The sequence below is a fragment of the Carettochelys insculpta genome, chromosome 10 (assembly GCF_033958435.1).
Source record: "Carettochelys insculpta isolate YL-2023 chromosome 10, ASM3395843v1, whole genome shotgun sequence".
In the NCBI taxonomy this organism is placed as follows: Eukaryota; Metazoa; Chordata; order Testudines; family Carettochelyidae; genus Carettochelys; species Carettochelys insculpta.
In genome coordinates this window covers 18,466,735-18,494,610 of record NC_134146.1, presented here as the reverse complement: position 1 = coordinate 18,494,610, position 27,876 = coordinate 18,466,735, and the positions used below count along the sequence as shown (strand labels likewise).

The window sequence follows — 27,876 nt, the reverse complement described above, 5'->3', positions numbered from 1 at the left end:
AAAACAAATTGGGTACTCAGAGAAAGCATAAAGAGCTACAAAAGGAGATTTGCTCTCAGGCCCAAAAATCAAAGGTGGCAATGCATGAAAAGAAAAATGCTTAAATGAAAGAAATCCTTAATTTATTCTATTAATTTTTAAATAGTGGCCTTACTTGACTTCATGGGAGTTTCTTCTTCTACCATCCTACACCAGTTTGCTGAAGAAAGACTGAGCTGTAATAATATCACCAAGTTAATGTTTAAACATTAGATTTTCTTCTGACCACAGATCACTTTTTCCTTGCTTTGATGACAGTCCATGCAGGGGTTACTGGTAGCTCAGAGGTAATGAGAAGAAATAGCTTCCAGACACCACACCAAGAAATATGATGGGCATACAGCAAGCTAAGAAGCTGCAGATGGCATAGAATTACATCTGACCTCTGCTTTTTATCTTTTCTTAGAAGAGACTTCTTGAATTTTTGATTTTTGCATTTTCTAACTCATGCTATTCCCTCTTTTCTTATTCTATGGCATTTGTTTCCTCCCCAAAAGGAGAACAATAACAAGAAATAAAGACTGATGACTCTTACGGTGGCTCTCAAACTGTGATCTATTGATCATAGATGGCCTACGTAATACTTCAAGGTGGCCTATGGAGCTAGTGCTGGCTATTTCAAACTTTTGTTGTTGTTGTTGTTGTTGTACTGGACAATTCTGTCCTCTTCAGGAATTCTTACGGATTTTTAGGATCAGCTAAATTTAACAAACCAAAAGGCTTTATTCATGGCCACTTCATGTCTTTGGTCAAAATTCAACCACAATCAAAATTTTCTTCTTGTCAACAACACAGGAAGTATAACAAAACATGCAAGGCAGAACAAAACATCAATGTCTTCGAGTGATTACAGCAGTGGGGGGCTAATAAATGTACAGCTCTTCATTCAGGGAGAAGAAATAAAAAGGACAGAACGGTGAATTGTAACAAAGCTGCATAAAATTCATGATTACTTCCACAATGCTTCATTAATTATTATCCTGATATTAATACTTGGGCTGGTAGAAAAGAAGCGTTCCATCAGAAAATTTAACACAACCTTGTGAGAGCATATCACAGTTGATTGTTTTTTACCGGAATACTCCACATTTTGATTTCAGAATAGAACATTACCACCCCTTCATCATGGCCTCCTAGTGCTCTTTGTACGTCAGTCACCTCCTCTCTCTCAGGTATGGTTCATTCTGTAATAAGTGTTCACTAGCTCCAGCCCTTAAGGGGCAAGCAACCCTGTTCCACCTCCCCATTGCGAACAGAAAAATCTGGTGATCCTTGTTGTAGCTTTCAAGCTCAACCCAAGTCATGCATGGAGCTCTGTTTCATTCTCCTGGCCACTAGTCCCGCCATCAGTCAGACTGAATTCGATTGCTTGAGGTAGTGAAAAGTAGTGAAAGCAGTTCGTTGGAAGCTGAGAAGAAATAGGCCACTCACAAAACTGGCAAAATATCACCCCGGGACATAAGTCCATCTCTGTGCCTGATAAGCACATGGCAAAAGAGCTGAAATGGCAGGATTTCACTGTGGATATTTTTCACCCAAAACAAGGAAATGAGAGTGATGAATTAAATGGATATTTTAATTGTAGGCTCTTTATTCTCTCTTGTCCTAACTGTTGGAGAAAATAGTACACACTACATATGGCAAGGAATACCTACAAATGCTACTGTTTCCTGCAGCGTGGGCTGCAGAACTCTATTGTTTTAAAAGTAACAAAAAAAATCATTCTCTTTTTAACCAAACAAACCATTAATAAGTTGCTATTAATCTACTACATTTTTTGCCATAGTTTTCCTCTTTTAAACAGCTCTGGTATCTCATACTACCACCTGTTAACTTAGCCAACGTTCACAATAATGAACTCTTAATAATAAAGAAGGCACCAGTCAAAGGGATATACATAAGCAATAATTACTTCTCTCACATGTATAAATCCATTCACGATGACAGGCAGTAGGTGCATGGATTAATGGCAGCCCATGCACGGCTCATAAAGTGACTGCTTAATCCTTGCCACTGCTTATGTAAAAACAATATGTTTAACATATGCAATATAGACTATGCCATTTTCCTAATGAATATAAAAGATACATGTATATTATATTGCACATTATGCTTGTGTAGATTGCATGTGCATGCATGCTAGAACAGGAGTGCAAATATTCTCCACTGAGGCCACTTCTGAGATCACCGACGGGCCATGTCTACACATGCCCCTCCCTTTCAGAAGGGGCATAGAATCATAGAATCACAGAACAACAGAGCTGGAAGAGACCTCAAAAAGCCACTGAGTCCAGCCCCCTGCTCGAAGCAGGACCAAACCCATCAGATCAGCCCCTCCAGGGCTTTGTCGAGGTGAGACTTAAACACCTCCAGGGATGGAGACTCCACTACTTCCCTGGGTAGACCATTCCAATGCTTCACCACCCTCTGAGTGAAAAAGTTTTTCCTAATGTTCAACCTGGACCTTTCCAACCACAACTTGAGACCATTGTTCCATGTTCTGCCATCCGTGACCACGTGGGCACTTCGAAATAAGCGCCACACTTCAAAACACCTTTATTCCCAAAAGGAATTTGGAATAAGGGAATTTCCAAGTGTGGCAATTATTTCAAAGCGCCTGTGTCTACACAGCCAGTCTGAGTTTCGAAAGCAGCACTTTTGAAGCGCGACTGGCCACCGTTATGCTAATGAGGTGCTGAATATGCACGTCAGCACCTCATTAACCTGTTCCGAAGTGCCTCATTAACATGCCTCTTCTGAAAGGGAGGGACGTGTATGGACACAGCCACAGTTTCTTGTCCAGCTCTGATCTGTTGCATCTGAAAAAGGCTGTGGGATTGGGCTGATAGCAGGAAACCACGCCTAGTTTCAGCATGGGGGTGTCTGGAAGAGCATGCTCTCCTACTTTTAAAGTAGACCAGATAGTTTACTACCCTGCATAATGTGTTATTTCTGGCAAGTATCAGTTTTTAAATAGTGTTACATTCAGGAGTGACATCACACCACTAGATATAAAATTTACTTTGAAGACAGTTAAGCAGCTCAGATACTGTAAAGTCAATGCCAGAAGGATTGTTTCCAGAAATAGTAGTTTCAGAAAGAAGGGGGGTAAATTGTGACTTCAAGCAGAGAAACAGCAAAATAATCCATTTCCCTCGGGTCTCCAGTGACTCCAGCAGATCTGGAGAAACCCAAAATTTCAAAACCAAAAGATTAATCTGTTTTTTAGAAGTCTGCAGCAGTTTCTTTTGACTTCAAATTCTAGTCAGTCTTATTCAAGCAAGTGGCACAAGTACTGGGTAAGGGACAATTGGCAGTGTTGTTCCAGTAGGTAGAGATCTGACATATTTATCTGTCCTCATATTCTTGTTTTTGGCTTTCTGTTGCTCCTTGAAGCGTAAAAGGAGTAGAATTGTAATGAGCTGCTGTCTTTCGCTCGAGGTAGTACTTTGGCAAGTACTCATGCAACAGATCTGGATTTTAATTCTTTTCACACAGGAGCTAGCTTCTCCAGAAATTTAGTGAGTTAATTTACTACAATATTTCCACTGTGAAACAAGAAGTCACTGATATAATGCAAAAACATACATGTTTATTAGACACCGTTCTAAACTGTTGCAGAGACGCATGTTATTCCATACCAAAAAAGTCAATACTTTTAAGAGAAATCATTGCTTTGCTGAGGACCTTCGTGGGTCTGATATCAGGACCTCATTGTACAGGTTGAAAATCTCTCACGCGACTCGTTCTCAGCCAGCAACAACCATGGTCTGTGATGATCTTAGTTAGCTAGATGTCCAGTTATCATGGGTTTGGCCAGGTTTCCTGTGGTCCCATAAAGTTTGTTTACAACCACTAGTCCTTGTTCTCAGTGTTCTGTTCTGTTATTTAGCTCTAATTTACCCCCTAAATGTCTTCTAAGAGCCCATTTCGCAATGGAAGTGTTGGTAATATTGACCTCCTGTAGTTTGGCAAATTGTGTTGTTCAGCACCAGTCAGGTCCCCAGGCTGCCGGACTAGAGAGTTTCAGCCTGTACTAGGTGATCTCAATACACATAAAAGATAACAGTCCCTCAAGAGTTCACACTCTGAGTAATATAAATTGCCATTCAGAATAAATTCCACTCCTTTAGAGCCTACAAGCCTGTGAACAAGTGGCATCCTCCTGAACACCCCTGTGTGACAGCCCTGCAAGTGGTCCTTTCTGAATCCCAGTAACTCCCCTGAAGCTTATCTACTCAGACATGGTTCATTGATAAAAGATGGTGTAAAAGTCCCAAAGCATAATCCATATCACCCCTTTAAACTCATGTATCCTCTTGGCCATGGACATAAGACATACCATATTATGGTGTCTTCTGCCACACCCAGTCTCTTTATCAGTTCTCCTCTATCTCTCTACCAAGACAGCTATTCCCACCTTCCTCCTGCACTGAAACCACACTCTTCCTAGCAAGAACCTCCACTGCCTCTCCTGGGACCCTCTCTCACTTCCCCTGGTTATTTCACTGTTTCCCAGTGTCCAATTCTCCATCAAGAAGGCATCATCAGGTAACCCATCCCTGTTCCCTTTCTCTGGCTTTTGATGCCAGGACAGAGCCAACAGGCTTCGCTTTCTGCTGTTTCTCCTACCTCCAGCTGGCTCTCTGCCTGGAAGACACCCACCAGCAAACCCCTCTTATTGCACTCCTGTCTTTAACCTTTCCTCTAGCAGCTCTCATCTCCTTTCCTTTCTCACTGAACCACTCCACTCCATCTTCCCCACCTGTTTTTCCCTTGGCCTCTTATAGCCCTCAGATGATGCCTGCCCTTTAGACTGGCCCAACTGAAAACACCTGGACTAGAACAGGAGCCCTGAGCCCAGTTTCATTTAAAGGACAGGCTACCCTGCGATAAGGCCTACATTATGTGATAGTTCCCTTAATGATGCTCTGGGCAGCTACTAATGTACTATACATAAAATAGGCTAGATTTCATTTTGTGCAAAGAAATGAGATATAATTCTCTTTTGGCTAAAGGCATGCATGTTCTCTACTACTCCCAAAATGGCCCCCAGTGAGACACTTACAGGAACAAGATGATGTTTTATTGCCATTGGGGTTTCTCTGTTAAACCACTGCTATTGGATGTAGCGTCTAAGAGGGAAGCATGAAGTTGTTTCTATCATTACCAGCCTGTCTCTAGAGGGCAAGTATGGAGTAATTTCTGGGTTGCTTCCAAAGGAAGAATCTTTTGTGAGGAATCAAAGGAAATACCTTCCTATCTTTCCTCCAACACAAGATAAAATTCTTAAGTCTGAAATCATTCCTGCTTCAATGCCTGAGAAGAAAACAGAGTGCGGACAGCTTGCGCATCCTTGCTCCTTGGGCTGGCAGGGGCTAATCTGGCAGCAGCATTGGTTAAGCCAGCACTTTCTTGCACTGAATGCCAGAACCCCAAGGGATTTCCAGCAGCTGGGGAATAGCTGAAGTGTAAAATTGCCCAAGACATGTATTCTTTACCTATAGTGTGCATCCTGAGGAGATCACAGAGCCAACCATCTCTGCTGGCATAAAACAGCCATAGTAAAAGGGTGAGTTCAGCTCCAAGCTTTCCTACAGACAGTGAGCCACTGTTATGCCTACCACCCAGGAATTTAGGGCTACAATACTTAATTTACATAAGGATCTAAAAATGACAATCAGGTATAGTAAAAATAAAGGCTCAAACTCTGGAAAGATTGCCTACTTTTCACATGGAAGATGAGCATGAGACTAAGAAATGTATAAACTAAGTTAATGCAATTCCATTCAGTGCAGCAGAAATGACAAAGTACCAACAACAACAAAATGAATGTATGTTTAAATGCCTCAGATACAGGAGTATCTATTCCTAGTAATAGATTTCACCCGGCAACGGAAGTAAAAGCATTTCGTGTTGTCTAAATGCAATGGGCCGTGATCTAACCACATACATTAAAGGATGAAAGTGGTTCAAAAAAAGGTGTAGGAAACTAAACCACAGTAGGAGTTTATTCTGTGGGGATTAAATGTGGAAGCCATCATGCAGTGTGTGCAAAGACGAAAAGTATGTAAAGCGTAGATAACATCAGAAGGTGCTTCTTAAGAAGATAAGATTCAAGAGCTAACCAGACAGCCTATTGCAGCAAACACATACACTTGGCACTGCTAATTCCCTGTCCCTGTGTCTACATGTGCTCCTTCCCTTCGAAAGGGGCATGTTAATGAGTGGGTTCGAAAGATGCTAATGAGATGCTGTAATGAATATGCAGTGCCTCATTAGCATAATGGCGGCCACGGCGATTCAAAAGTGCGGCTTTTCTGGTGATCGGAAGAAGGGGCTTTCAAAAACTGGGGGGGTCTTTTCGGAAGGTCACGTCTCCACGCGTGGCACGCAATTCAAAAAGCCGCACTTTCAAATCGCCATGGCTGCCATTATGCTAATGAGGCGCTGCATCTTTCGAACCCGCTCATTAACATGCCCCTTTCGAAAGGAAGGGGCACTTGTAGACCCAGCTTGTGAGTGTGGGCATGGAATTGTGATTTGGCTTCTGAATGCAATAAAAAAATAAGCAGCCTCCTGGAACCACAGATTTCATCAAAATGTTTTGGTTCTCTGTTGCAAATAAACACCATGTAAAACAGCTGAATTTCATAATGAACTATGGGAGACAGGAAGATCTCAAACATCTCAAAACAAAGGATAGAAGAGACAGCCTTTGGCTCTGTCATTGTTACCTTATCTTTTGGGTTGCTTTTTTTTTTTTTTTTTTTTCCTGTTAAGTGCTGTGGAAAACTGCTGGCGGCTATATAGTAAGAACTGTCTTGGAAGTACCACATGCTCAAAGAACAAAAAGTGTACACATACACACCATTTGCTCATACTTAGCAATGACAAAACGGTGATATTCAGAATTAAAGAACTCTGGAACTGGAAGGCACCTCGAGAGGTCATCAAATCCAGTGCCCTGCCCTCACAGCACAACCACGCACCATCCAACCCGTTCTTAAATATTTGCAATGAGGGACATTCTAAAACCAGCCGAGGCAATTAATTCCAGTATTTAACCACCTTGACAAGGAATTTTTCCTAATATCCCACCTAAACTGCAATTTAAGCCTATTGCTCCTTGTCCTGTATTACAAGAACTGCAAAGCTGCACAAAACATGGAAATTATTTTATCAAACAAGCCAGTAGACCCAGATACGTTCCTGGATGGTCAAATGTTCAAGGAAATTCCTATTTATTTATGTATTTATTTATTTATTTTGAGTAACTGAACATCTCCAGTTCAAAGCAGGGAAGGGAATATGATTTCCCCAAAGCTGTGAGTTTTCCCTGACGACATAAAGTGCAGCAAGAAGGAACATAATATTCTACAGCACACGTAAATGACAATGAAAAAAAATCCATTATGAAAATAACTGCAAAATTCAGTCTCTCTATTTTCACCTTTTGGGGATTCAGACACGTGTTTTTTCATACCAAGTTTGACGGTTTTTGCCTAGCCTTCATTAGCTGACATTCTCTTTCCTTTACAGTTTTGTCTGTGGCCTAGCTCCCACATATAAGCCAATGAAATCAGCCCCGAAAGAGAAAGTAACCAGCCACCAGGAAGTCCCCTTTGAGCTCCTGAGATCTAGCAGACAGTTTGCCACAACACACTTGCTCAGCATGTGTCATTCGTAATATGACAACTGGGACTTAATCCTTTGGCTATTTATGCTGAGCACTGCCTTGGGGGCTGCCATCAATGTAAGTTAAAAAAGATGATTACATGTGAAATGGACCATTGTGGCTGCAGCTTTCTTGCTTGTGACATACATTCAAAAGACGGATTTAATTAGATTTTAACTTAGCTCTCCCTTGCAGCTAAAGACCCGGAAAACAAGTTTGGTGTGTAGGGAGACTGGGATGTGTCCTCCAAGTGGACTGGGAGGGTGTTAACTGGATACATATTGGATTATTCTAAAAGCAGAGCAGATTGGCTTTCAGATAGGAACTGCCCTTAGTGGCTTGGTAAGAGAAGAGCCGACTGAAAATTATTTACATTAAAAACATTTTAATAAAAAGCAAAACAAGTTTTTCATGAAAATATTTTCCATTTTATGGTCTGCTCTCGATAACATAGGCTTTGTCTACACGAGCTCCCAGCTTTGAAGGGAATATGGTAAGTAGGGTGTTGGGAGATTGCGAAAAAAATGATGTGGTGCATATTCAGCTCTTCATTAAGCTAATTCTCCCCTGAGGCAACTTTGAAGCGGCAAACTTCAAAGTGCAGGCATGCGTGTTGCCATGGCTAACCCGCGGGTACTTTGAAGTGCCTGGGCACAAAATTTTGAAGAGTAAAGGGACTTCAAAGTAGCCCGGGGAACTTTGAAGTACCCCCAGGTTAGCCGCAGCAACACGCATGCCTGCACTTGGAAGTTGCCGTGGGGGAGAATTAGCTTAATGAAGTGCTGCATATGCACCACAGCACTTCATTAGTAATCTCCCGACACCCTACTTACCATGCTCCCTTCGAAGCTGGGAGCTAGTGTCGAAATAAAGGCTAACACAATACAGTGCAATTCTTCTGAGGAGGATAAGAAAAGAAAGAAAAAAAGGATTTTGAATTCTAGAATTGCAAAAAGGAGTGTATGCAAGTGTGTGCATGTTTTAATGGGAGTGGGTAAATGGGGCGTGATCTCCTGTGAAAAACCAGCCCCACTTAAGGGTGCTGAACACTTTGGGAAATCTGGCGCTTGGATCAGATGTCAAAGACTCAAGATCTTTTCACCATGCTAACTCAGATAATAATATGACTTTCAATTTCAATGGTGTCTTCACTGATAAAATTGATTTGTCCAAAATCTTTGTTGAATGTCTGCTATTGACCATTTGGACTGTGAATGACTCTTGGCTTTGTTTAGTGCCTCAAATTAGGCCATAATGCTGCAAATTGTCTTCCTAAAAGGCTGATGTAAGGACTCACCTGAAGGAGATCATAACATAATCACCAAACGGTATTATGAAAGCAGTATTCTCACACATATGACCCTACTCAATAACAAGGTACTATCTTGTTTTGGTGCATATTAAAAATGTCTCCTTCGTGAAATGTTGGTTTTGCTTCTCAGTTCTAACTTATACACACATGCACGTTCACAGAAATGTGTGTGTCAGTGTCAGGATATTCAACTTTTCCAGGGTAATAAATATAACATTGCTACCCCTTTAGGTAACCTTGCTAATGTAGAAGTACAGTTGCAAATTGATTCCCAGACCAAGCTGATGCAGTCGCATTGTGGACCACTTTCAAAATGATTACCAAAACACAATGAAACAAGGATTTAGACAGCCACTTATGCACCGGTGCTAATGAAAAACATTTCCACATAAATGTGACTGCCTGGGAAATGAAAATGAAAATGTGATTGACTTGAACTGGAAATCGAAAACAGGCTTTCCTCAAGTTCAAAAGCGACGCCACAAATCAGTGGAATCATTAATTCCAGCATACAGGGACTTGAGAGGTGTCCTCTTTTAAAATGGGTTGCTTAAATGATAGCTGCATAGCTGAAGCAAAAGGCCAAATAATTGATTTTTTATTCATTAAACTAACATGCTCTTTATACAACTTTGTCACGCTGCCAAATTTCCCCCCTTTTTTGTTGATGCAGCACATTGCTCCACATAACTCCTCCACTGTAACGATGGGGTCACATGTGGTGGCTTTGACTTTAATCAAAAAGGATAATCATAAATTCTATTGTTTTGTCTACAGTGAGCCAAACTGATAAAAAAAATCAAAGTCAGGTAACTGTTTTGCTTTTGCTTGCATTTTACTGTTTAATAATAAACTGCTACATGTGCATAGGAGAATTTAAGTCCTACGTTTCCATTTTATGCAAGTAGACACACTTTGAGATATACTTTGATTCTAGCAAAGTAATGGGCAAGCAAATTAAGGTCCTCATTAAACCGGGAATAGAAAATGCACTGCCATTCAGTCAGATCTCATTCTCCTCACTGACTTTTTCCCCAGTGTAGATTGTGAAGGCAATACAGAAAAAATCTGTGTCAAATCTGGGGCAGGCTTTAAGTGGCCATAAATACCAATTATATACCATGTGCTCCCTACCAATATGCAATGTGTAGCATGACAAATGTAGCACTAAAGACTGTCCCTGCGGAGGCAGGAGACTAGCAGCTCAACAGTGTACCACCTGCTGGTCTGCTCATCACAAAGGACCTCCTGTGTACGCATAAGCATGCATGCTTTAGTGGAGCTGGATAAATGGGAGGTGATCTTCCTTGAAAATCCAGCACCGTTTATGGCTCTTTTGGGGAGCAGAGACAGTGCCAAAGAGCACACTGCTCCCTTCATAAGTTGGTAGTGCTCAGACCACCAATGGCTTCCCCTGTGAATCTGCCAGCCAGCCAGCCTGCTCTTGCTGGGGTTTGTCCCAGTTTGAGCAGGGGGTTGGACTAGACGACCTCTTCTATGAGTCTATAAGGATGACTTGGAACATGCATGGTCATGCTTCACTGCCCTCACATACTTTAAGTCAGGCCTGCCAAGAGTGGAGGGCAATGGGGACAATTGCCCAGGGGACTGGGTGATTTAAAAGGGCCCAAAGACAGCCCCCATCTGCCAGCAGCACACCTCCACGAAGGCCTGTTTCCTGCCCTTCCTTGCTCCACATGGCTCCCGGAAGCAATTGACATGTTGCTGCAGTCCCTGAGGTGGGACGTCTCCACATGATGCCCCCACTTCAAGCACTGACTCCTCCCATTGGTCAGGAATTGTGACCAATGGGACCTGGGGGGCAGTGCCTGGGGGCAGAGATATGCGGGGACTCAGCAGCTCCCTGCCTAGGTGCTGTTGCCACAGGAGTGTGCTAGTCATTTTTGGGAGATGCCTAAGATAAGCACCAATCCCCTCACTCCCTCTTGCAGCCTCACCCCAGCCCCAGCCCCAGCCTAGAGCTCACACTCTGCACTGATGCTCCCTCTCACAGCCTAGAGCCAGCACACCGCTCTTATACTCCCTCTCAGAGTGAACATCCTATGCCTGCTCCTGCACCCGCACTCCCTGCCCCAGCCAAAAGCCTGCACCCCACACTCAAACTCTCCCCTGCAGAGTGCATCCTGAACCGCCCCCCACAACCCCACTCTCTGCCCCAGACGAGAACCTGCACCCAATCCCTAAACCCCTTCCCAGAACCCACATCCTCTTCCACACTCAAACTCCTACCGAGAGACTGACCCCTCACCCTCTCCAGCATCCCAGCCTCCTACGCCAGCCTGGTGAAAACAAGTGTGGGTGGGAGAGTGCCAATGACAGAGGGATGGGATTTGGGGCAGGAGGGGGCATAGCCTCAGGGATGGAGGGGGGCAACTGGTGGGGCATAGGTCTTTGGGTCTGCACATGTAGGCAGCTGGCAAGTATACCTGGCAGGCATGTGGAAGCCATGGCCATGCCGGAAGAGTGCACTCAGCACCACAGGCAGCAGCTTTCTGGCCACCAGCCAAGGCAGGCACAGCATTGCCCAAATGTCAGGCGGCCAGTGTCCGTGTGGGTATGGCTTGTGATGCATGGGAGCCCATTGATTGTTCTTCCCTGGAGCCAGGAATTGCTGTCGGGAATCCTAAGGGAAGTTCACAGACGCTCTGCGCATGAGCCCAGCAGGGTTTCTGCAGTTTGTCCTGGCAGGTTGGCGCGTAAGCTGACACTGATACTGACTGATAAATATTCCGACAGTGCTCCTAAGAAAAGGCCCAATTTCTGATGTCATATATACTCTTGAATCTATAGGGTTTTACATAGGAAACTAAAGGTAGAAAATTGGCCAGAAAGGTGTGCAGTAGAAATGTATGTAATGGGCTAAATATCTCGCACAGGCCCTGATTGGGTTGATGTGGGTGGGAGAGGCCAATTAACGTACCTGAGAGCATCTGCATAGGGAGAAAACCAGGTTTACCTGATGGGAGGGGGTGCTTATGAAGACAGATAGGTGAGAGCAGAGGGAAAGAGTCTGCCATCGCTCTCTGGCTATGTCTAGATTGCCGAGAACTGTCAGCAAAAGCTACGCAAATTGCACAACACATTTGCATATCTCCTGCTGATAGTTGTGTTGGGAGAGGCTTTCCTGACATTTGGCCCATCCATGCGGGGCCAAATGTTGGGAAAACTCCCTCTGTCAAGACATCCCTTCTTCTTCATGGAATGAGGGGTACAGGGATGTCAACAGAGTGTTCCCAACTGCCTGAACTCTTCTGACAGATCTGAAGTCTGGACACGCGCTCTGTCGACATAACTTCTGTCAACAAAGGTTTTGTCGACAGAAGCCTGCAGTCGAGACTTAGCCTGTGCAACAAGGTGTACAGGGATGTCGTCAGAATGCTCCCAACTGGCAGATCTCTTCTGAGAGCTCAGCAGCCTCGAGGCATGCAGATCTGCATCTTGTAGCCACACTTCCTGCCCCAGTCGAAAGCCCAAGCTCTGGAGTCTGGAAGCCTGCAATCTAGACATAGCCATCTATGAACAGAGAGGTGACGAAGAGGAAAGCCCTAGGGAAAGAATAAGCCTGTGGATCCCAGCGTGGGTGGAGAAAGCTGGCAGGCATTTGGAAAAGTATGAAGCAACTACTGGGATGGAGCAGGCTATTGTGGCACACCTTGAAGGAAGAGCAGGATTTGAACTGCCAGACAGCTTTGTTTCTTGAAGGAACATTGTTAGGGGAACATAAGAATCGTGAAAAAGCCTGCCTGAAAAAAGACTGGATAGCTGGATAGGAAGAACCTCAGAGAAACAGTAGCAAGGGCTAGAAGTGCTCAGATTCTGTTGATTATAGGGTCCCTGGGCTGGAACTTAGTATAGTAGGAGCACCGGTGGCCTGTCATTTTACTGACATTTTTTCCTTTACAAAAATCTGCAAAGATCACATGACAAAATGGCAGCTGTATGTTTGTTTAAGAAGCCACTCTGTTCTTTGGCTCTGACCCAGAATGTGTATCATGTGATCCAAGGGTTGCCATGGTAAATACATATGCAATTTTCTGATCTGTCCCATCACAGATGCCTCAGAATTGAAATTAACATTGTAAGAATTTGTATGAGAATGCATGCCTAGGCTGGGTTTAAGTCTGCATATGAATCTGACAGATTTTTAAGTAACATATCTGTTAAACAGTGATCCATATAAAACAGATAAAGCCTGTTTTTATCTCAAACAGAAGCCATTTACATTACAGATTGCCAGTCTGATCAAAAATAATGTAATTTTAACACATAGACATTACAGCACATGAGTATCAATGTGCTTTCCCATTTAAAGTGTACAATAAAACATAATATTCTAGATATCAAAATATGGTTCTAATTTGTATTCCAGGAAAATGTATTTTTTTCACTACTATAACAAGACCAACACATCTAAACACAAGAGTTCAACAGGTGCTTTTTAATTACTGTAATCTACGGATTGCCCCTCTGCTTTAAGAAAATGGTGTGAAATCTAGATCACAGACTTTATGGAATTTCTTTAACATCGGATGCTGGGGTTATGGGCCTGGCTAATTCAGTAGCCTGAAAATGGGCTACATAGCCTTTTACTTCTAGCTGATTGGTTGAATGTGGCTGAAATCATAGTAACAGAGGGCCAGATTTTCACAGGGTTTTAGGCATCCAAAGATGCACATAGCTGCTCAGTTACTTCTAAAAATTCTGAGTTACATACTTATTTCATGCTGAATTTTCAATAGGAGTTAGCTCCCTATTTGCATCTATATGCAGCTATATACATGAAATATGGTAAATATGCCCCTCCCCAAATTTTACCGTCTAATTTATGTTCAGCTGTTTGTGCAAAATGAGTTAGCATTCTTAGTCCAGCTCCAAATGGAAAGATTGCTAAATCCCAAGGCTAAAAGGGATCATGATTGTCTAATCTGACCTGTTGGGTAACACAGGCCATAGAACTTCCTCAAAATAATTCCCAAAATGTTTCTTTCAGAAAAAAATATAAATAAAAACAATCTTGATTTAAAATCTCTCGGTGATGGACAATCCACCCAGACTCCAGTAAGTTGTCCCAATGATTAATAGCCCTCACTTTTTGAAAACAAACATATGCTGATTTCCAAACTATTATGGGGAGCTTTCCATCAAATTCTTTTCCAATGTGTTTTATCCAATGACCACAATGAGTACTTGCACTGCACATCTACTGTAAGGTTTATATGCTAAGTGGCTTTATTATAATCTAGCCCCTGTCCCATCCTACTGGCTCCTAGACCTGATGTCAGCAAGCCAAACCAAAAAAATAAACCCACCACCCTGCTTCAGATGGTGTGGTGGGTGAAGAGGGAAAAATTCCTTTTTGTCATCCCCCTGACCCCCCAGCCCCAGGACAAAAGGATACAGAGGAATAACGGGGGGGCCGGGGATTGGGGAGCAGGAACCAGGCTGTGGACACCATCGCCTACTCCAATAATTGGCAGGAGCACAGAACTCTTCCAGCCCTGGAGAGGAGCTAACAGGTTCTCTGGCTGCATGGGAAGAGTGAACTCCTCCAGTCATGCTCTTCCAAAAGTGGTAAAATGTTTGGTCCAGAGCAGACTCCTGAAAGTCCACAGAAGTTCCTGAGGAAACCTGGGCCTTTTGCAAATTTCTTTGAGATGTGGCTGAGTGCTGCCAGCCCAACACAAGTGAAGGCCTCCTCCAGACCTGCTGCCCGGGGATAGAAATACCCTTACATGTGGTCAGCAGATAGGGTACCATCTCCATCCTATTTGGCCAACTGCTTCCTGCCCTTCTTCACTCTGTCCCTTTCAATTTTCCTCACTTGTTCCTCTTTAACACTTATTGTAAGGGGGGGGGGGCACATAAAGAGGAAACAACTTTTTTCTTCTGGCCAGCTTTACAGCATTCTTTGCACTGAGCTGAGGTGAGCACAATACATATCAATGGGGCAAAAGAGAGGAGAGGACTCCCCAGTACAGTCAGGGAACAAGAAGGTGCTGCAGGCTTTTTTCCCCACCTCTGTAAGGTAAGAGATACTGTGGGAGTTAGGGTACTTCTAGTCTGGCTCCTTTTTCTCTGTTAAAAATGGTAAGCTATGCTCTTTTTACCATTCATATTTTCTGTTTCCTTTCTAATGTGGGCAATCTACCTTCTCTCCCAGAGCAATAAAAGAGAAATAAATCATTGTAGTCAATGTCCTGATGGAAAAGGTTCCCAACAGTAAAATATAGTGCACTATAGTTATACAATATGGCATTCTGCTCACAGTAAATTGTAGTCATCATTGTCTGTTTTTTGTTTTGCTTCATTTTTTTTAAACCTGATGTCCTTCTAGTTGACATCCTTTTCACTTTCTAATATAGAAAGCTCTCTGATCATGAAACTCAGAGGTGACTGTGTGGATTTAAACAAAGAGGAACTTCAAACCATATCATTTTTAAACCTTGATATCCATTTTCATTTCAAAATTACAGAGCAAAGTTTCTGGAAACAAATAGCACATTTTCTTTTTTTTTTTTTTTTGCTTATTGTGAAAGTTCTGACACTTCTTTCTAGTTCATTTCACTTCCAAAATTTGGGACAATCAAAGCACCACAGGTTGAACCTCTCTCAGCTGGCACTCTTGGGACTAGACAGGTGCCGGACAAGAGAATTTACTGGACCACAGGAGGTCAATATTGTGTAGCACATTACCAATACTTCCACTTTTACTGGGCTCTTAGAACACATTTAGGGGTAAATTATAGCTAAATAACAGCACAGAACACTGAGAGCCAGGACTGTTGGCTGTAAACAAACTTTATGAGACCATGGGAAACTTGGCCTCACCCATGCAAAGTGGCCATCCAACTAACTAAAATCATGATGGATTATGGAAGTTGCCAGACAAGAAAATTCCGAATTAGACAGGTTCAACCTGTAGTTAGTTTGCACTAATGTGATTTTTTGTATGCACAGATGCATTTAAATTAGTCTCTTAGTTTACTGACGTTTTGATTTTGCATAATCTGGGACTGCTGCAATATTGTTGGTTCTGGTATTATAACGCTGAGTGAGAGAAAAATAACTTGCGTTGTATACCAACACCTCAGTTTCAGCCCTGAGCTTTTTGCATACAACAGGAATTTTCTGTCCCTCAACAGTGCAGAGAAGTAGAACTATCTTTATGTTTTATATTGGAGATTGGTCTTTTGATGAACTGCATTTTGAAACAATCCTACTCCACAAGTAAGAGTTACCACACCTTAATTTCCTTTTTTCTTTAAAAATTCAATTAAAAACATGTTTCAGAAATTAAATTACAGTATAGACTTTGCAAAAAGTATGAAATACTGCATTTGCTCTAGCATTCACTGAGAATCTGTACTAAGCAATTCACTTAATGTCACATGGGATTTTAACTTAATAACTGAAGTGCCCTTAGTTAGCAGAGAATCAATTGGTGAGGTATGCCTAGTATAATGCACCAGAGAATGGAAGGGATTAAATGTAGGTAAATATTATTAATTATTAGCCAGCCACATAATTGTTCATATTTTCACTATTTTAAAATGATGCTTGTCTAACAGAATCCATTTTCAGACAAGAACAGTGGTGTTGGTTTTACATGTATAGCCTTTACAGTCTGGACTTTTCTTAACGCTTATTCAGATTTCAGATTATTTCAGATTTCAAGCTGTTCCAAAAATAGTTATTCAATAGAACTTCTCAGTATATTAAGAGTTCTACCATCAACAAGGGAACTGTTTTAACTTACCCAGTGCTGCACTACAATACCACTGATGTGCCCACTCATTCAACCCCTATATCATCAGTCTGTTTGCCTGTTCTGTATTGTCTACATGTTAAATGGTGAACTATCTCAGGCCAGGAATTTCTTTGCATTATACATACCCAGAGGAGTGGGCCCCTGATTCCTATTTGGGGTCTTTGGGTACTGCTACAATAGAAATAAACAGCACCAGCTCTCTGCTTTTAACTTGATTTCTGCTATGGAAGCTGAAGTAATTTAATTTATTCCTTTCAAAGGCTACCTGGTACCCTAGGGATTTGCAGTGTTAGTTCTCCTACAAGACAAGAGTCCACCAGAACTCTCAACCCTGTACTGAGCTGTTCTGATTCTGTGGAGCTCAGAAGTCATCCTGTTCTCCTATAAGCCGAGTTGCAGCCTCTCTGAAGACCCTTTAAACTGACTGCACTTAGGATTTCAAGTCAAAGTGGAATGGAAAACCTTAGCAGAAGAAAAGGTTTGCCACTAAACCATTCAGCTTCCCCAAGCCCCATTTCCAAAATCAGCATCTGCTTCAGTCTCTCATTTCTCATGTTTTAATCCCACCACACACAAATCTACTCTGCACACGAAAAAATAAACCTCTGCCCGCATTAATGTTTTCATATAATTTCAGTCCTCCATCTAGCATAGAGCCCACATATAATGCCCTTCAACATATGTCAGCTTTTGTTGCAGAGAAGGCATGTGACATAATTTCTTTTCTGATCCATGTTGGAACGGGACCCCTTCTCCTTGTCACTAGTAGATGAATTCACTGATTAGATTATCATAGGGGGTGTTCAAACCAACTCTTCTTAAAAAGAAATCACAACAAATATATTTGTAACCTGAAAAAGAGGAGAGATGCTAATGTCTAGAGAGAAGGTAGGGCACAGTTATCAGCCAGTTGGGTGGGTTGTGATGTAATCCCCTCTATTATTAATGAGTGCAAAGTAAAGATGGAACGTACAGACCTGGAAAAGGGAATGACCTGAAATGTATTTCAAAAGCGATTTGCCTGTTGCTGTTTTGTTCAGGTTTACATGTAAGTGATTATAAATGACATCAGTGCATGAATATGAAGCGCTCATCTTATGCTAGTCAGCATACATGTTTGGTTCTGCTTTTCCCCCACTCTGTGCTGAGTAACACTTTCCCAGTTCCACATATAAGTGACAGGTTTTTCAGCAGCTTGTAAGTGTGTGTTTGTGTGTTTTGCTATTAATTGAATTTTACTGCTTCCAGATTCTAAGGGTTCTTTTTGTCCTGTCTTCTACAAATACTACTTCCTTGGGCTGTGTCATCTTTAACTGTGACCAGTATTGCTCAAGCAGTATGAAATGACTTTGTTTGTCAGAAATCCACGGAACTTGACTGTGGCACATATTACTGAAATTGTGATGTTTTGTTTTTTTGAATGGTAGGAGATCAATACTTACAAAGTAATTTTTCCATCTGAATTGAACTAACTGCTCATGTATGTGATTCTCCTGTTCTCCAGAAAGTACTTCTTTATTCATGAGATCCATTCTGACTTCACTAAGGACTATAACTGGGTACCTTTGAAAATATGCTCTACTTTTCCTGCCCAGTCTCTATTTGATAACATTAAATCCCCTTCTGGAAGAATCCTATGAAGTTTAATAGATAATGATAACACTTCTACCATGTTTTGACCCATTTAATTTTTTCACTTTGTAATCTCCTTTCTGCAGAGTTCTGTAGCATGGTTCATAATTAATGAATTTTCTAATTAATTCTGCATGTGCTCAAAATAATTTCTATACAACCCTGTAATATTTCTCAGCTCCCTATTGTTTTAATTTCTGTAAGTTCTATAGCCCTCTCCATAAGTGACTCCAATACTTGTTTAAAACATTTTCCCATTTTCTTCTTCAGGTTATAAATATCCTTGCTATATTTTTAAAACGTCAACAAAAGAGAGCAAGGAAATGTAGAAAGTATGAGAGGAACTGAGAGAACGAGGGATTAAAAGCAGCCCTGCATGATTCTTGACATACTCATCAGTGCACCTCAGCTATGATGTGCAGGGTACCACAAAGAGTGCTGGAGACATGTAGTCTCCATGATAATTCAGCCATGCAGAGTGCTAGCCAGGCTGTAAGTTAGTTATCATGTGAGCACCTATACACTAGAAACTGTAATGAGGCCAGCAGTCCATTTCACACAGGTTAGTACACAGCAAACAGGTATCAATAACTTTCATCCACACTTGACTTGGGCTCAAGTATCAGAGAGGCAGCCGTGTTAGTTTGTAGCTTCAAGAACAACAAGAAGTCTTGTGGCACCTTATAGACTAACAGATATTTTGGAGCAAAAGCTTTCATGGGCAAAGACCCGCTTCATCAGATGCATGAGTGGAGGTGGTGGTGGTTTCAGAGGGGTATTTAAAGAGTGGGGTCCTAGTAAAAGGGAGGGCCAGAGCTGACAAGGTCTATTCAGCAAGGTGGAAATGGCCCAGTAGCAACAGCACTTATCAAAAGAGGAAAAAACTGTTGATATTGGGCCATTTCCACCTTGCTAAATAGACCTTATTAGCTCTGGCCCTCCCTTTTACTGGGACCCGACTCTTTAAATATCCCTCTGAAACCACTCCCCCACTCATGCATCTGATGAAGCAGGTCTGTGCCCATGAAAGCTTTGACTTCGGCTGTATTTTAACTGGTGTCTTCAAGAACAAGGGCTCTTGTAACCCTTTACCAGACCTCTGAGCTATCTATGTTCACTCGTGTGCCCCATTATCTTTTTAAATATGGTGAATGGAAGCCAAGTCAAAACTACTTCACTCGATTTTGTGGGGTGATGAAAACTGGGGAACTTGCCTTTTCACATTGCAAGTTCAACATTAGAGGAAAAGTACACTCCAAACTGTACATTTACTTGGAATGAACCTCATGATTTTCACACAGTAGCAATCTCATTGTTATTTTTTTTTTCTGTCACTTGGGATTGTCAGTACTGTCACAGTTCTAGTCAGGAAGTAGTTCTTTGCCTCAGCTGGTAAATATTGACTTGTTTTGCAAGACTGTGCTAAGGTACTAGTTCTAGGAAGGATAATAATAATACATTTGGTTTGTGGTTTGTTTGTTTTGTATTGCACTAATATGGGTATCCATATGGATCTGAGCATGTGGAAAGGAGGATTTATCAGCTGAATCATCCCATCTATTTACTTACAAATATAACAAAATACATGCAGAGGGGGTCAATAGTGTGACTGTTTTACTTTTTATCAATAGAAGAGCTGTTATACACTAATTGAACTATACAGTGATCAGAAGCTGATTTGAGATTTTTACATAATAAAAATTTCAAACTCATGTTAAACTGAACTCTCTTACAAAACCTGAGTTAAGTTGTAATGACTAGCTCCACCAAAATATGATTTGCATCCCTGCATAAATTCCATAGAGCTACGATACAGCAGGTAAGAAGAATTCATGAAGAAATCAAGAACTTTTACTTGAGTTCCTCAACAAAACATACCTCTTGATTAAAAACCAGGTTAGGTCAGAAAATGTCTCTTGTCACTGAACGCTAAATGTATTGTAAAGCAATAAACTGATGAGTTCAAAATTAACAGCTTCTCAACCAAACCCCACATCTACACTTGCAGATATTTTCACTGAGCTTGTCACCCACAATGGCTACATTTATTGCATTTTTGTGTTTTTCCTTGAAGTCTGGCTGCAACTGTTATCTGCTGAGCATAAATATTCTACCGTGCATTTTGAAATTTGTAGTTGAGCACCATTTCAACAACTGGCAAATATTTATGCTTAAAAACCCTCTATTGTATGCATTCTTTTGCCTAACGCATTTTCTTGATAAGCAACATATTATTGAAATTAAGTTTATTGTGAACTGTAAGTTGGTAATGAAAAGATTTTCCTTAAGCTACTTTTATTTTGATATAAACATTTTGGTAGAATCACTTTAACGTGCCCATACACAGTGTTTTGTTACTTTAAGATTACACATTTTCTCTGCGAAATAGAGCTTTTAGCAGTAAATAACCCCTGGACCATATTTTTCACCCTTGTTTGCTATTCCATACATTTAGTAATGCCTAGCTTTCAGCTGAAGGATGTCCTATGTCTTATTTATAAAGAAACCTAAGAACATAACTGTTAAAAACTACAGATAGTGCCTCTATTAAAATGCCTCCAAATACTTTAAAATAAATATTTAGAGAGAGAGAAAATATTATCTTACATTTGCCGATGGGTTCATCTTCTGTGCATGATCTGCTAGGGGGAGGAGAGGTTAGGATGACAGCTGTTCATTACAATTCCTTCTTTATTAGAAGAGCTTAATTCTGCTTTGGGCTGGCTGGCCCATATCTGCTAGTTCTAACACAGCACAGCCCTACTAAAACCTCCTCCCTCATGTAGGCATCTGTCTATTTACTCCAAATAACAAGCAAAAACAAGGTTTTCCATGCTGACATTTCACAGTGCTAAACTGGGTGGTGAGCAAGGTTAACGATTTGAAACAGGAAGAAATACTCTTATGGCTATGCCCAAATTTCAACATCTGAAAATTCATGGTCACTCACCCCATATAATTAGCATGAGGGGAGTTACATTTTTACACGTGCGTCAAGTAAGTGCATTCTCTAGAGAATTGGTAGATGAGGAGTGGAAGCCTGAAAGACAAAACTGTTGAATGCCCTGACAGCATTTTTACACTAATTTATGTCATGTAACCCCAGTGACTATCTATGGCTGATGTAACTGTTACTTCACTTGTCATATGAGAATTTCTATTCTTGCATTTTAAAAAAAAAAGTTTTTTTCCAGAAGAGTTTTCATATAAGGAAGCTAGCATGGAAATGTGTGAGGAAGATTAATAGGCTTAACCCCCTTTGAATTTATGTTTCAATAATGGATGAGCTGGAAGGCAAATGCCTGATATCATAGGTTCCTGTGGAGAAACCCAGAATACCCTACCTTCCTTCAGGCACCTTGAATTAATGAGGAAATCAGGCATTTTATTCCAGAACTACTGCTTCTAGTAGCGGGTGTATTGTGGACTATAAAGGCAGCCAGCAAGCATGTTCCACCATTGCAACTAGATCTCTAATGTTTCCTAACTTGGTAACATATAAGCTCTGTAGGTGATATGGAAATGTTATGATAATAATTTCCTGTCATGCTGGACCTAACGGCCTTCAAACTTGCAGAAGAGCTCTGCGTAAACTCCAAAGTTTGTTTCTCTTAACAACAAAACTTGGTCCAATAAAAGATATTACCTATGTTGTCTCTGCCATAAGATAATAAGCCCAAAAATAAGATACAAAAGGTTATGTGCTAAATATGCATGCTAACCTCTTTATTACTTAATCTCAGGCTTCATCAGCTTAAGAGCTTTGTTTTCTTTAGGTAATCACTAAATACTGGACTAAATTAGGTAAATAAATTCAGATTAAATCAACTGACTCAGTCCAACAAAATTAGACAAAATTTTTGATCAGTCCAGTATGAGGTAAGTTTCATTTCTGATAACTTATACATGACCCATGAAGTATTTCTTTCATAATTAACCTACCCCCATGGTTTGAATTAACAATCATAACCAAGGTGCATCAGTAGAGCACAAATGCAATGATTTGCCATCCTTTGCCAAAGAAAATCTATTATAAACTGGCATATTAATTTTTGTAGATCACTTTTCACATTGTATTTTCAGGACATTGGCACCATCTAATGCATTGCACTGAGCTATCTTAGAAGGTTCTATCAATATAACTGAGAAAATATATAATTACTGCATGTTCTGTAAACAAACATGATTGACCTTCTACAAATATTTCATTAATACGAATTAATAAAGCCTCTCAAAAATGATGGTCAAACAAATGCTTCTAACCCAAACAACAGTACGTGTTTTCTGGTCTTCCCATGACTTTATGCTTCCATGTGTTCCCTAGCAACCGCTGTCACCCTCTAGTCTAGACCCCATGGGCAGGAATCAAAAGTAACTTAAAAGTCCAAAGAGTTTTAAAGCAAATACTTAGGGATAGCTGCAAGAAACAAGATCATCACAATTCTCAGTTTTCCTAATGAAAGGGGAGAAACCCCACCCTGCTCAGTCCTCTGAGAAAACCCTTATAACTTGTTCCCCATCCCAGGTAACATTCAGCATGAGGCCAGGGCCATTTTCAAAGAGTTTTGGTACCTCCATGTAGAGGTAATGGCCCTCAGACGTACCGACTCCTCGGCTGTGTCGCCCCACCAAAGCCTCAGTGCAAGCCAGCACCAGCTCCCAAGCGGGTCCCCACTGCAAGGGGTCTCCAACCAAATAGCAATGTAACCTCAGGTTTTACTATCCTTCTTGAAAGTGGCTGATACCGGGCAACTCCATCCCCAGACTGTACCCAAGACACTCTTGACTCCTTTCTGCGCGGGGTGACCATCTGTCCCTTTTTCTCATGGACAGTTCTGTATTCTAGGCAGGCCTTTTTATAACAAAACAGGCTTATTGTCCCATATATTCGCTCCCTGATGAGCTGCCCTTTCCCCAAGTCAGTGTTGCTGCAGCTGCAGGTAAAATCAATCAGAAGCTGACCAGACAGCACATGCAGCACGTACTGATCAGCCAGTATAGGCAGCAGCAGGAGAGGGAGCCAGGGGCCCTGCCATCGAGGTAAGACAGGGTATGTTGGTCAGTTTGGGAGTGTGTTTTGTGTCCCCCTAAGTTTTTAAGGGGCACCTGGTGCCCCAGCAGTGTGGGCAGCGCCCCTCCATGGAGTAGCTGCCCCTGCAGCTGGGGAGGCCCCTATAGGGACGTAGCCCAATCCCTGCTGCAGGACACTCGCCCCTCTAGCCACCCCCCACCCCACCCCCATGGGGGGAGCTGCCTCCACAGCTAGGGAGCCCTCACAGCTGGGAGCTCTCCTGTGGGGTGGCGGCCCCATTCCAGCACCGTGTGGCATGAGGCAGCCAGAGAGCTGCACTTGCTCGGCAGCCGCAGCCGGGCGGTCCTGTATTTGGCATAATGAAACATGGCTACCCTATTTCTGCCTGGGAAAGGAGAGATGATTAAGCCACACACCCACTTTGCCCAGAACACACCTCTGGGAAGCACAGCCTGACTGTAGGCTATCGGCCTGCTTCCTCAGCCCAAGAAGGACGCAGTCTGTTTCTGGGCACAGTTTGATAGTTTGGTAGCTGAACTAAAACATAAAACCCTCCAAAACAATTAGTTTAATTTGACTCAGGTGATTGTTTTAAATTCTATTTTTTATCACTGAAATTGAAAACTAAAACAATGCTGTATAGAAACAAAGTGTACAAATGGCTTGAACGTATTCAAAAGTTAAAACAATTTTTTTCCCAGCTGAAACAATTCACCTAACACTATTTGCCATCCACTAGCTGAAAACAACCCAAGAAATCAACACTTCCCTTGTTTTCTTTCCTACATCAGGGAAGTTTATAAAAAGGTTTCCCCTATTATTAGAGTCAGGTTTGCTCCACCAGGGGCATCTTTCTCTAGACTAGCTGCCTGCTGCCATGGCATGAAGGTGACAGTGAACAAGCATCCTAGTAACTAATAACTCATCTACACCAGAGCTCCAGGGCACTCAATATGGAAATCACCCTGCATTAGCAGCAAGTGGAAATTTTTGGCAGTATTCCTCTAGGGCAGGTGTTGCTTCTGCATCTTTTCTACCTTCCCAAGTGTGAGGTCTGTGGGCAGGGACGGTCTGTATTAATGTGTTGTACAGGCATTTGTCTGTAAAAATCCATCAGGGGGTAAGTTTATGTGTATGTGTGTGTGTGTGTGTGTGTGTGTGTGTGTGTGTGTGTGTGTGTACACAAGAGAGGAAAAGAACAATATATGCATCATATAGCTAGTTTACCCACATAGGGCTTGTCTATACTAGCTCCCTACCTTGAAGGGAGCATGGTAAGTAGGGTGTTGGGAGTTTATTAATGAAGTGCTGCACTGCATATGCACCACTTCATTAAGCAAATTCCGCCCCTCCCCGCCCCCCACTCGCAGCAACTTTGAAGTGTTAAACTTCGAAGTGCCAGCTCGTGTCTAGCCACAGCTAAACCGCCGGTACTTCCAAGGGCCCAGGGTACTTCAAAGTCTCTTTACTCCTCAAAATTTTGCAGGGGTGGGGAATTTGCTTAATAAAGTACTGCATACGCACTGCAGCACTTCATTAATAAACTCCCAACACCCTACTTACCATGCTCCATTCAAAGCAGGGAGCTAGTGTAGACAAGCCCATAGAGAAAACACAAAGAAGACAAAGATGGCACAAATTAAACAATAGCTCAATCAGCATACACTAAAAAAGAAAACTATTCTTCTCATCACCAGCTAATTTAATCTTTCTTTGTTCACGTTTTACACCTAAACCACCCAAAAGATTAAATTTTCCACACTCTATAACATACCTTGCAAATCCCTGTTGGAAAATCTTAGCCTCAAAAGTTTCTAAAATGAACACATTTGATTAATCATCACAATTCTCCTACCGTGTCACAGTGCCTTTCTCCCCTTCCCCAAAAGCAAAACAATAGGAAACATTGCAGTCACAATTTCAGCTTTTGTTGTTTTTCCACCCAGAGTGCTAAAGCTACTTCTCTTGCTCTATTAACATTCCATCAGAACTAATGGACTCTTAAAGTGTCTTTGGAATGTTTAGCAGCACAGCAGGTCTGTTTCACCTGTATAGTGCATGGTACATTTTGCAATATTTAATCACTTATATTACTATACTGAAGATTCACACTGGGGGGGAAATACTCAAAGGACCTCCTATCTGTGTCTGTTCAAATCATTTATTTGCATATCCAAGATTGGTACTTGGATGGTTACTTGGTTGTATTACACAGTTTGCCATTTCCCACAAAGCAATGTAAAATTTGCACCTGTACCTACAGGTTGAATCTCAATAGTCCAGCACCCTCAGGACAAGATCAGGGCTAAATCAGAGAATTTGCCAGACCACAGGAGTGGTCAATATTGTCTAGCACATTACCAACTCTTCCACTACTTACAGGGCTCTTAGAAGACACTTGGGGTAAAGTAACGGTAAATAACAGCACAGAACACTGGGAGCCAGGACTGATGACTGTAAATGAACTTTATGGGACCACAGGAAACTTGGCCACTCCAAAGTTAAGTGGACATCTGGCTAACTAAAATCATGCCTGATCATGCATGTTGCCTGACAAAAAAATGCTGGACTAGACAGGTTCAACCTGTGTGTCTTCTGCTCATCCTTTTTTCCTGCTCCTCAAAGTGCATAGTTCATGGTGACATCCATGGGAATTTGTGATTAAGTAAGCACTCTGTTCATAAGCTGCTCATTAAAATCAATGCAAAATATTTGTATAGAACATTTACAGAAAAATATTATATGAAGGTTTGGGATCTAAACCATTTTCTTTGAATGATTAAGGTTCTAATGGATTCAAACGGAGTAGAACGATGAAGAAATCTCATAAACAGCAAATAAGTTCTGTGAGTTCTCTGATATTATTAAACTATTTTTTATTCCAAAAGCATCAAATAAAAAATAATCTGTTTTGATCTGCAAGGAATGTTCTGTAATGTATCAATCCTACAAACACATAGGAATGTGTTTAACATTACAGAGGAAATATTCCATTGGTCTGGTTACTCATATGCAAAAGTTGCACTTTTGAAAGTATTTGCAGGATCTCCAGTCTCTCAAGAAAAGCAATTTAATTCACATCAATCTAACTTTTATTTATAAATCACACTAGTGAGGGCCCTGAGCATACTCAAGTACTAAACTAATACCTTTGCTTGGAGATGTATTCTGTTTGTTAAAATATGATCTTTCTCACACTTCTAAGGACAGAGCCATTCTACATCCATCATGCATACTGTAAAAGATATGAGATGAATACCTCATGGGGGGCCAGATCCACAGCTTGTGTAAATCAGCATCATTATAAAGATGTCACTACAGCCAGGCTGATTTGTACCAGATGAGGGTCTGGCCCTTTACTTTTCAATCCGCTTTATTGACTGTACAAAGGAAGCCAACAGTCAACGGGATTATTTGTCTCATGGCCACTTCATAGCAAACAATGTTTTTGTTGACATATTTACCGTTTTATTGCTTCTTCTTGTTTGCGGCGTTTTTCATTCTTTTCTTTCAAGTAAGCCAGGTTTGTTTCATTCCTCATGCGATCATTCTCTCGAGCAATGTCTGATGCATTCTGTATAACCAGGCCATCATAGGCCTTCATCCCCATATCTTCAATATAATGGAGAAAAGTGCCCAATGTGACCTCCTCCTGATTAGAACTCATCATCTTGCAGGAGATAATGGACAAAGGAACACAACACTTCCTGCAAATTGAAAGACACACGATAGCTTAAGCAGTGAGCAAATAGCCTGCAATTTATTACTGACATGCTTTCAGTAGCATTTTTCAATGCTTGGCCAGAAACATATTTGAGGCCAGCCTCCTGCGCAATATTATAGCTAACAAAGCAAAACAAAACAACCCCCCCCGCTTTTTCTTTCAAGGTATTCAGATTCAACAAATTATGGTTGTTGTAAACATGCGTTTTCATGTGATCTTCCTACACTTTCTCTGCTCCCTTTAACGCTCCTTCCAATTGTTTATTACGTTCCCTAAAGTGCCTGTCCTCCTTGAGTTGATTGTAAACTCTTCAACACAAGAACACCTGGGTCCCTAAAGGCTACATCTACACTACAGCGATCTGTTGACAGAAGTTACTGTCAATTCTGTTGACAGATTGCAGCCACACACAAAAGCAGGTTGCTCTGTCAATCCGCTCTGTTGCCACAGAGCAGACAGACTATTCAGCCGCTCTCTTGAGAAAACAACCAACCAGAAGCACAGTAGACAGGGCTGCCCGGAAGCCAACAGGAAGCCCTGTCTGTTGATATAGGGCCCCCCAGAGCATCCACACTGATTTCTGTCTACAGATTCTATACAGAGAGGCATTCAGCCTCCTGGGGGAAAGGCAGAACGCTGTCAACAGAAGTGCCATGTTCTGTCAATTTAC

At 41.6% G+C, this 27,876-nt stretch overlaps 1 protein-coding gene across 1 annotated transcript in view; it reads right to left on the bottom strand.

Annotated features, from left to right (window-relative positions):
* Positions 1–27,152, bottom strand: part of NYAP2 (neuronal tyrosine-phosphorylated phosphoinositide-3-kinase adaptor 2) — a 196,863-nt gene extending 169,711 nt beyond the window's left edge. The window contains exon 1 of the mRNA XM_075004545.1: positions 26,947–27,152. Coding sequence (XP_074860646.1) covers positions 26,947–27,152 — 206 coding nt within the window. The remainder of the gene's footprint in view (positions 1–26,946) is intronic.
* Between the last annotated feature and the right edge of the window lie 724 nt (positions 27,153–27,876).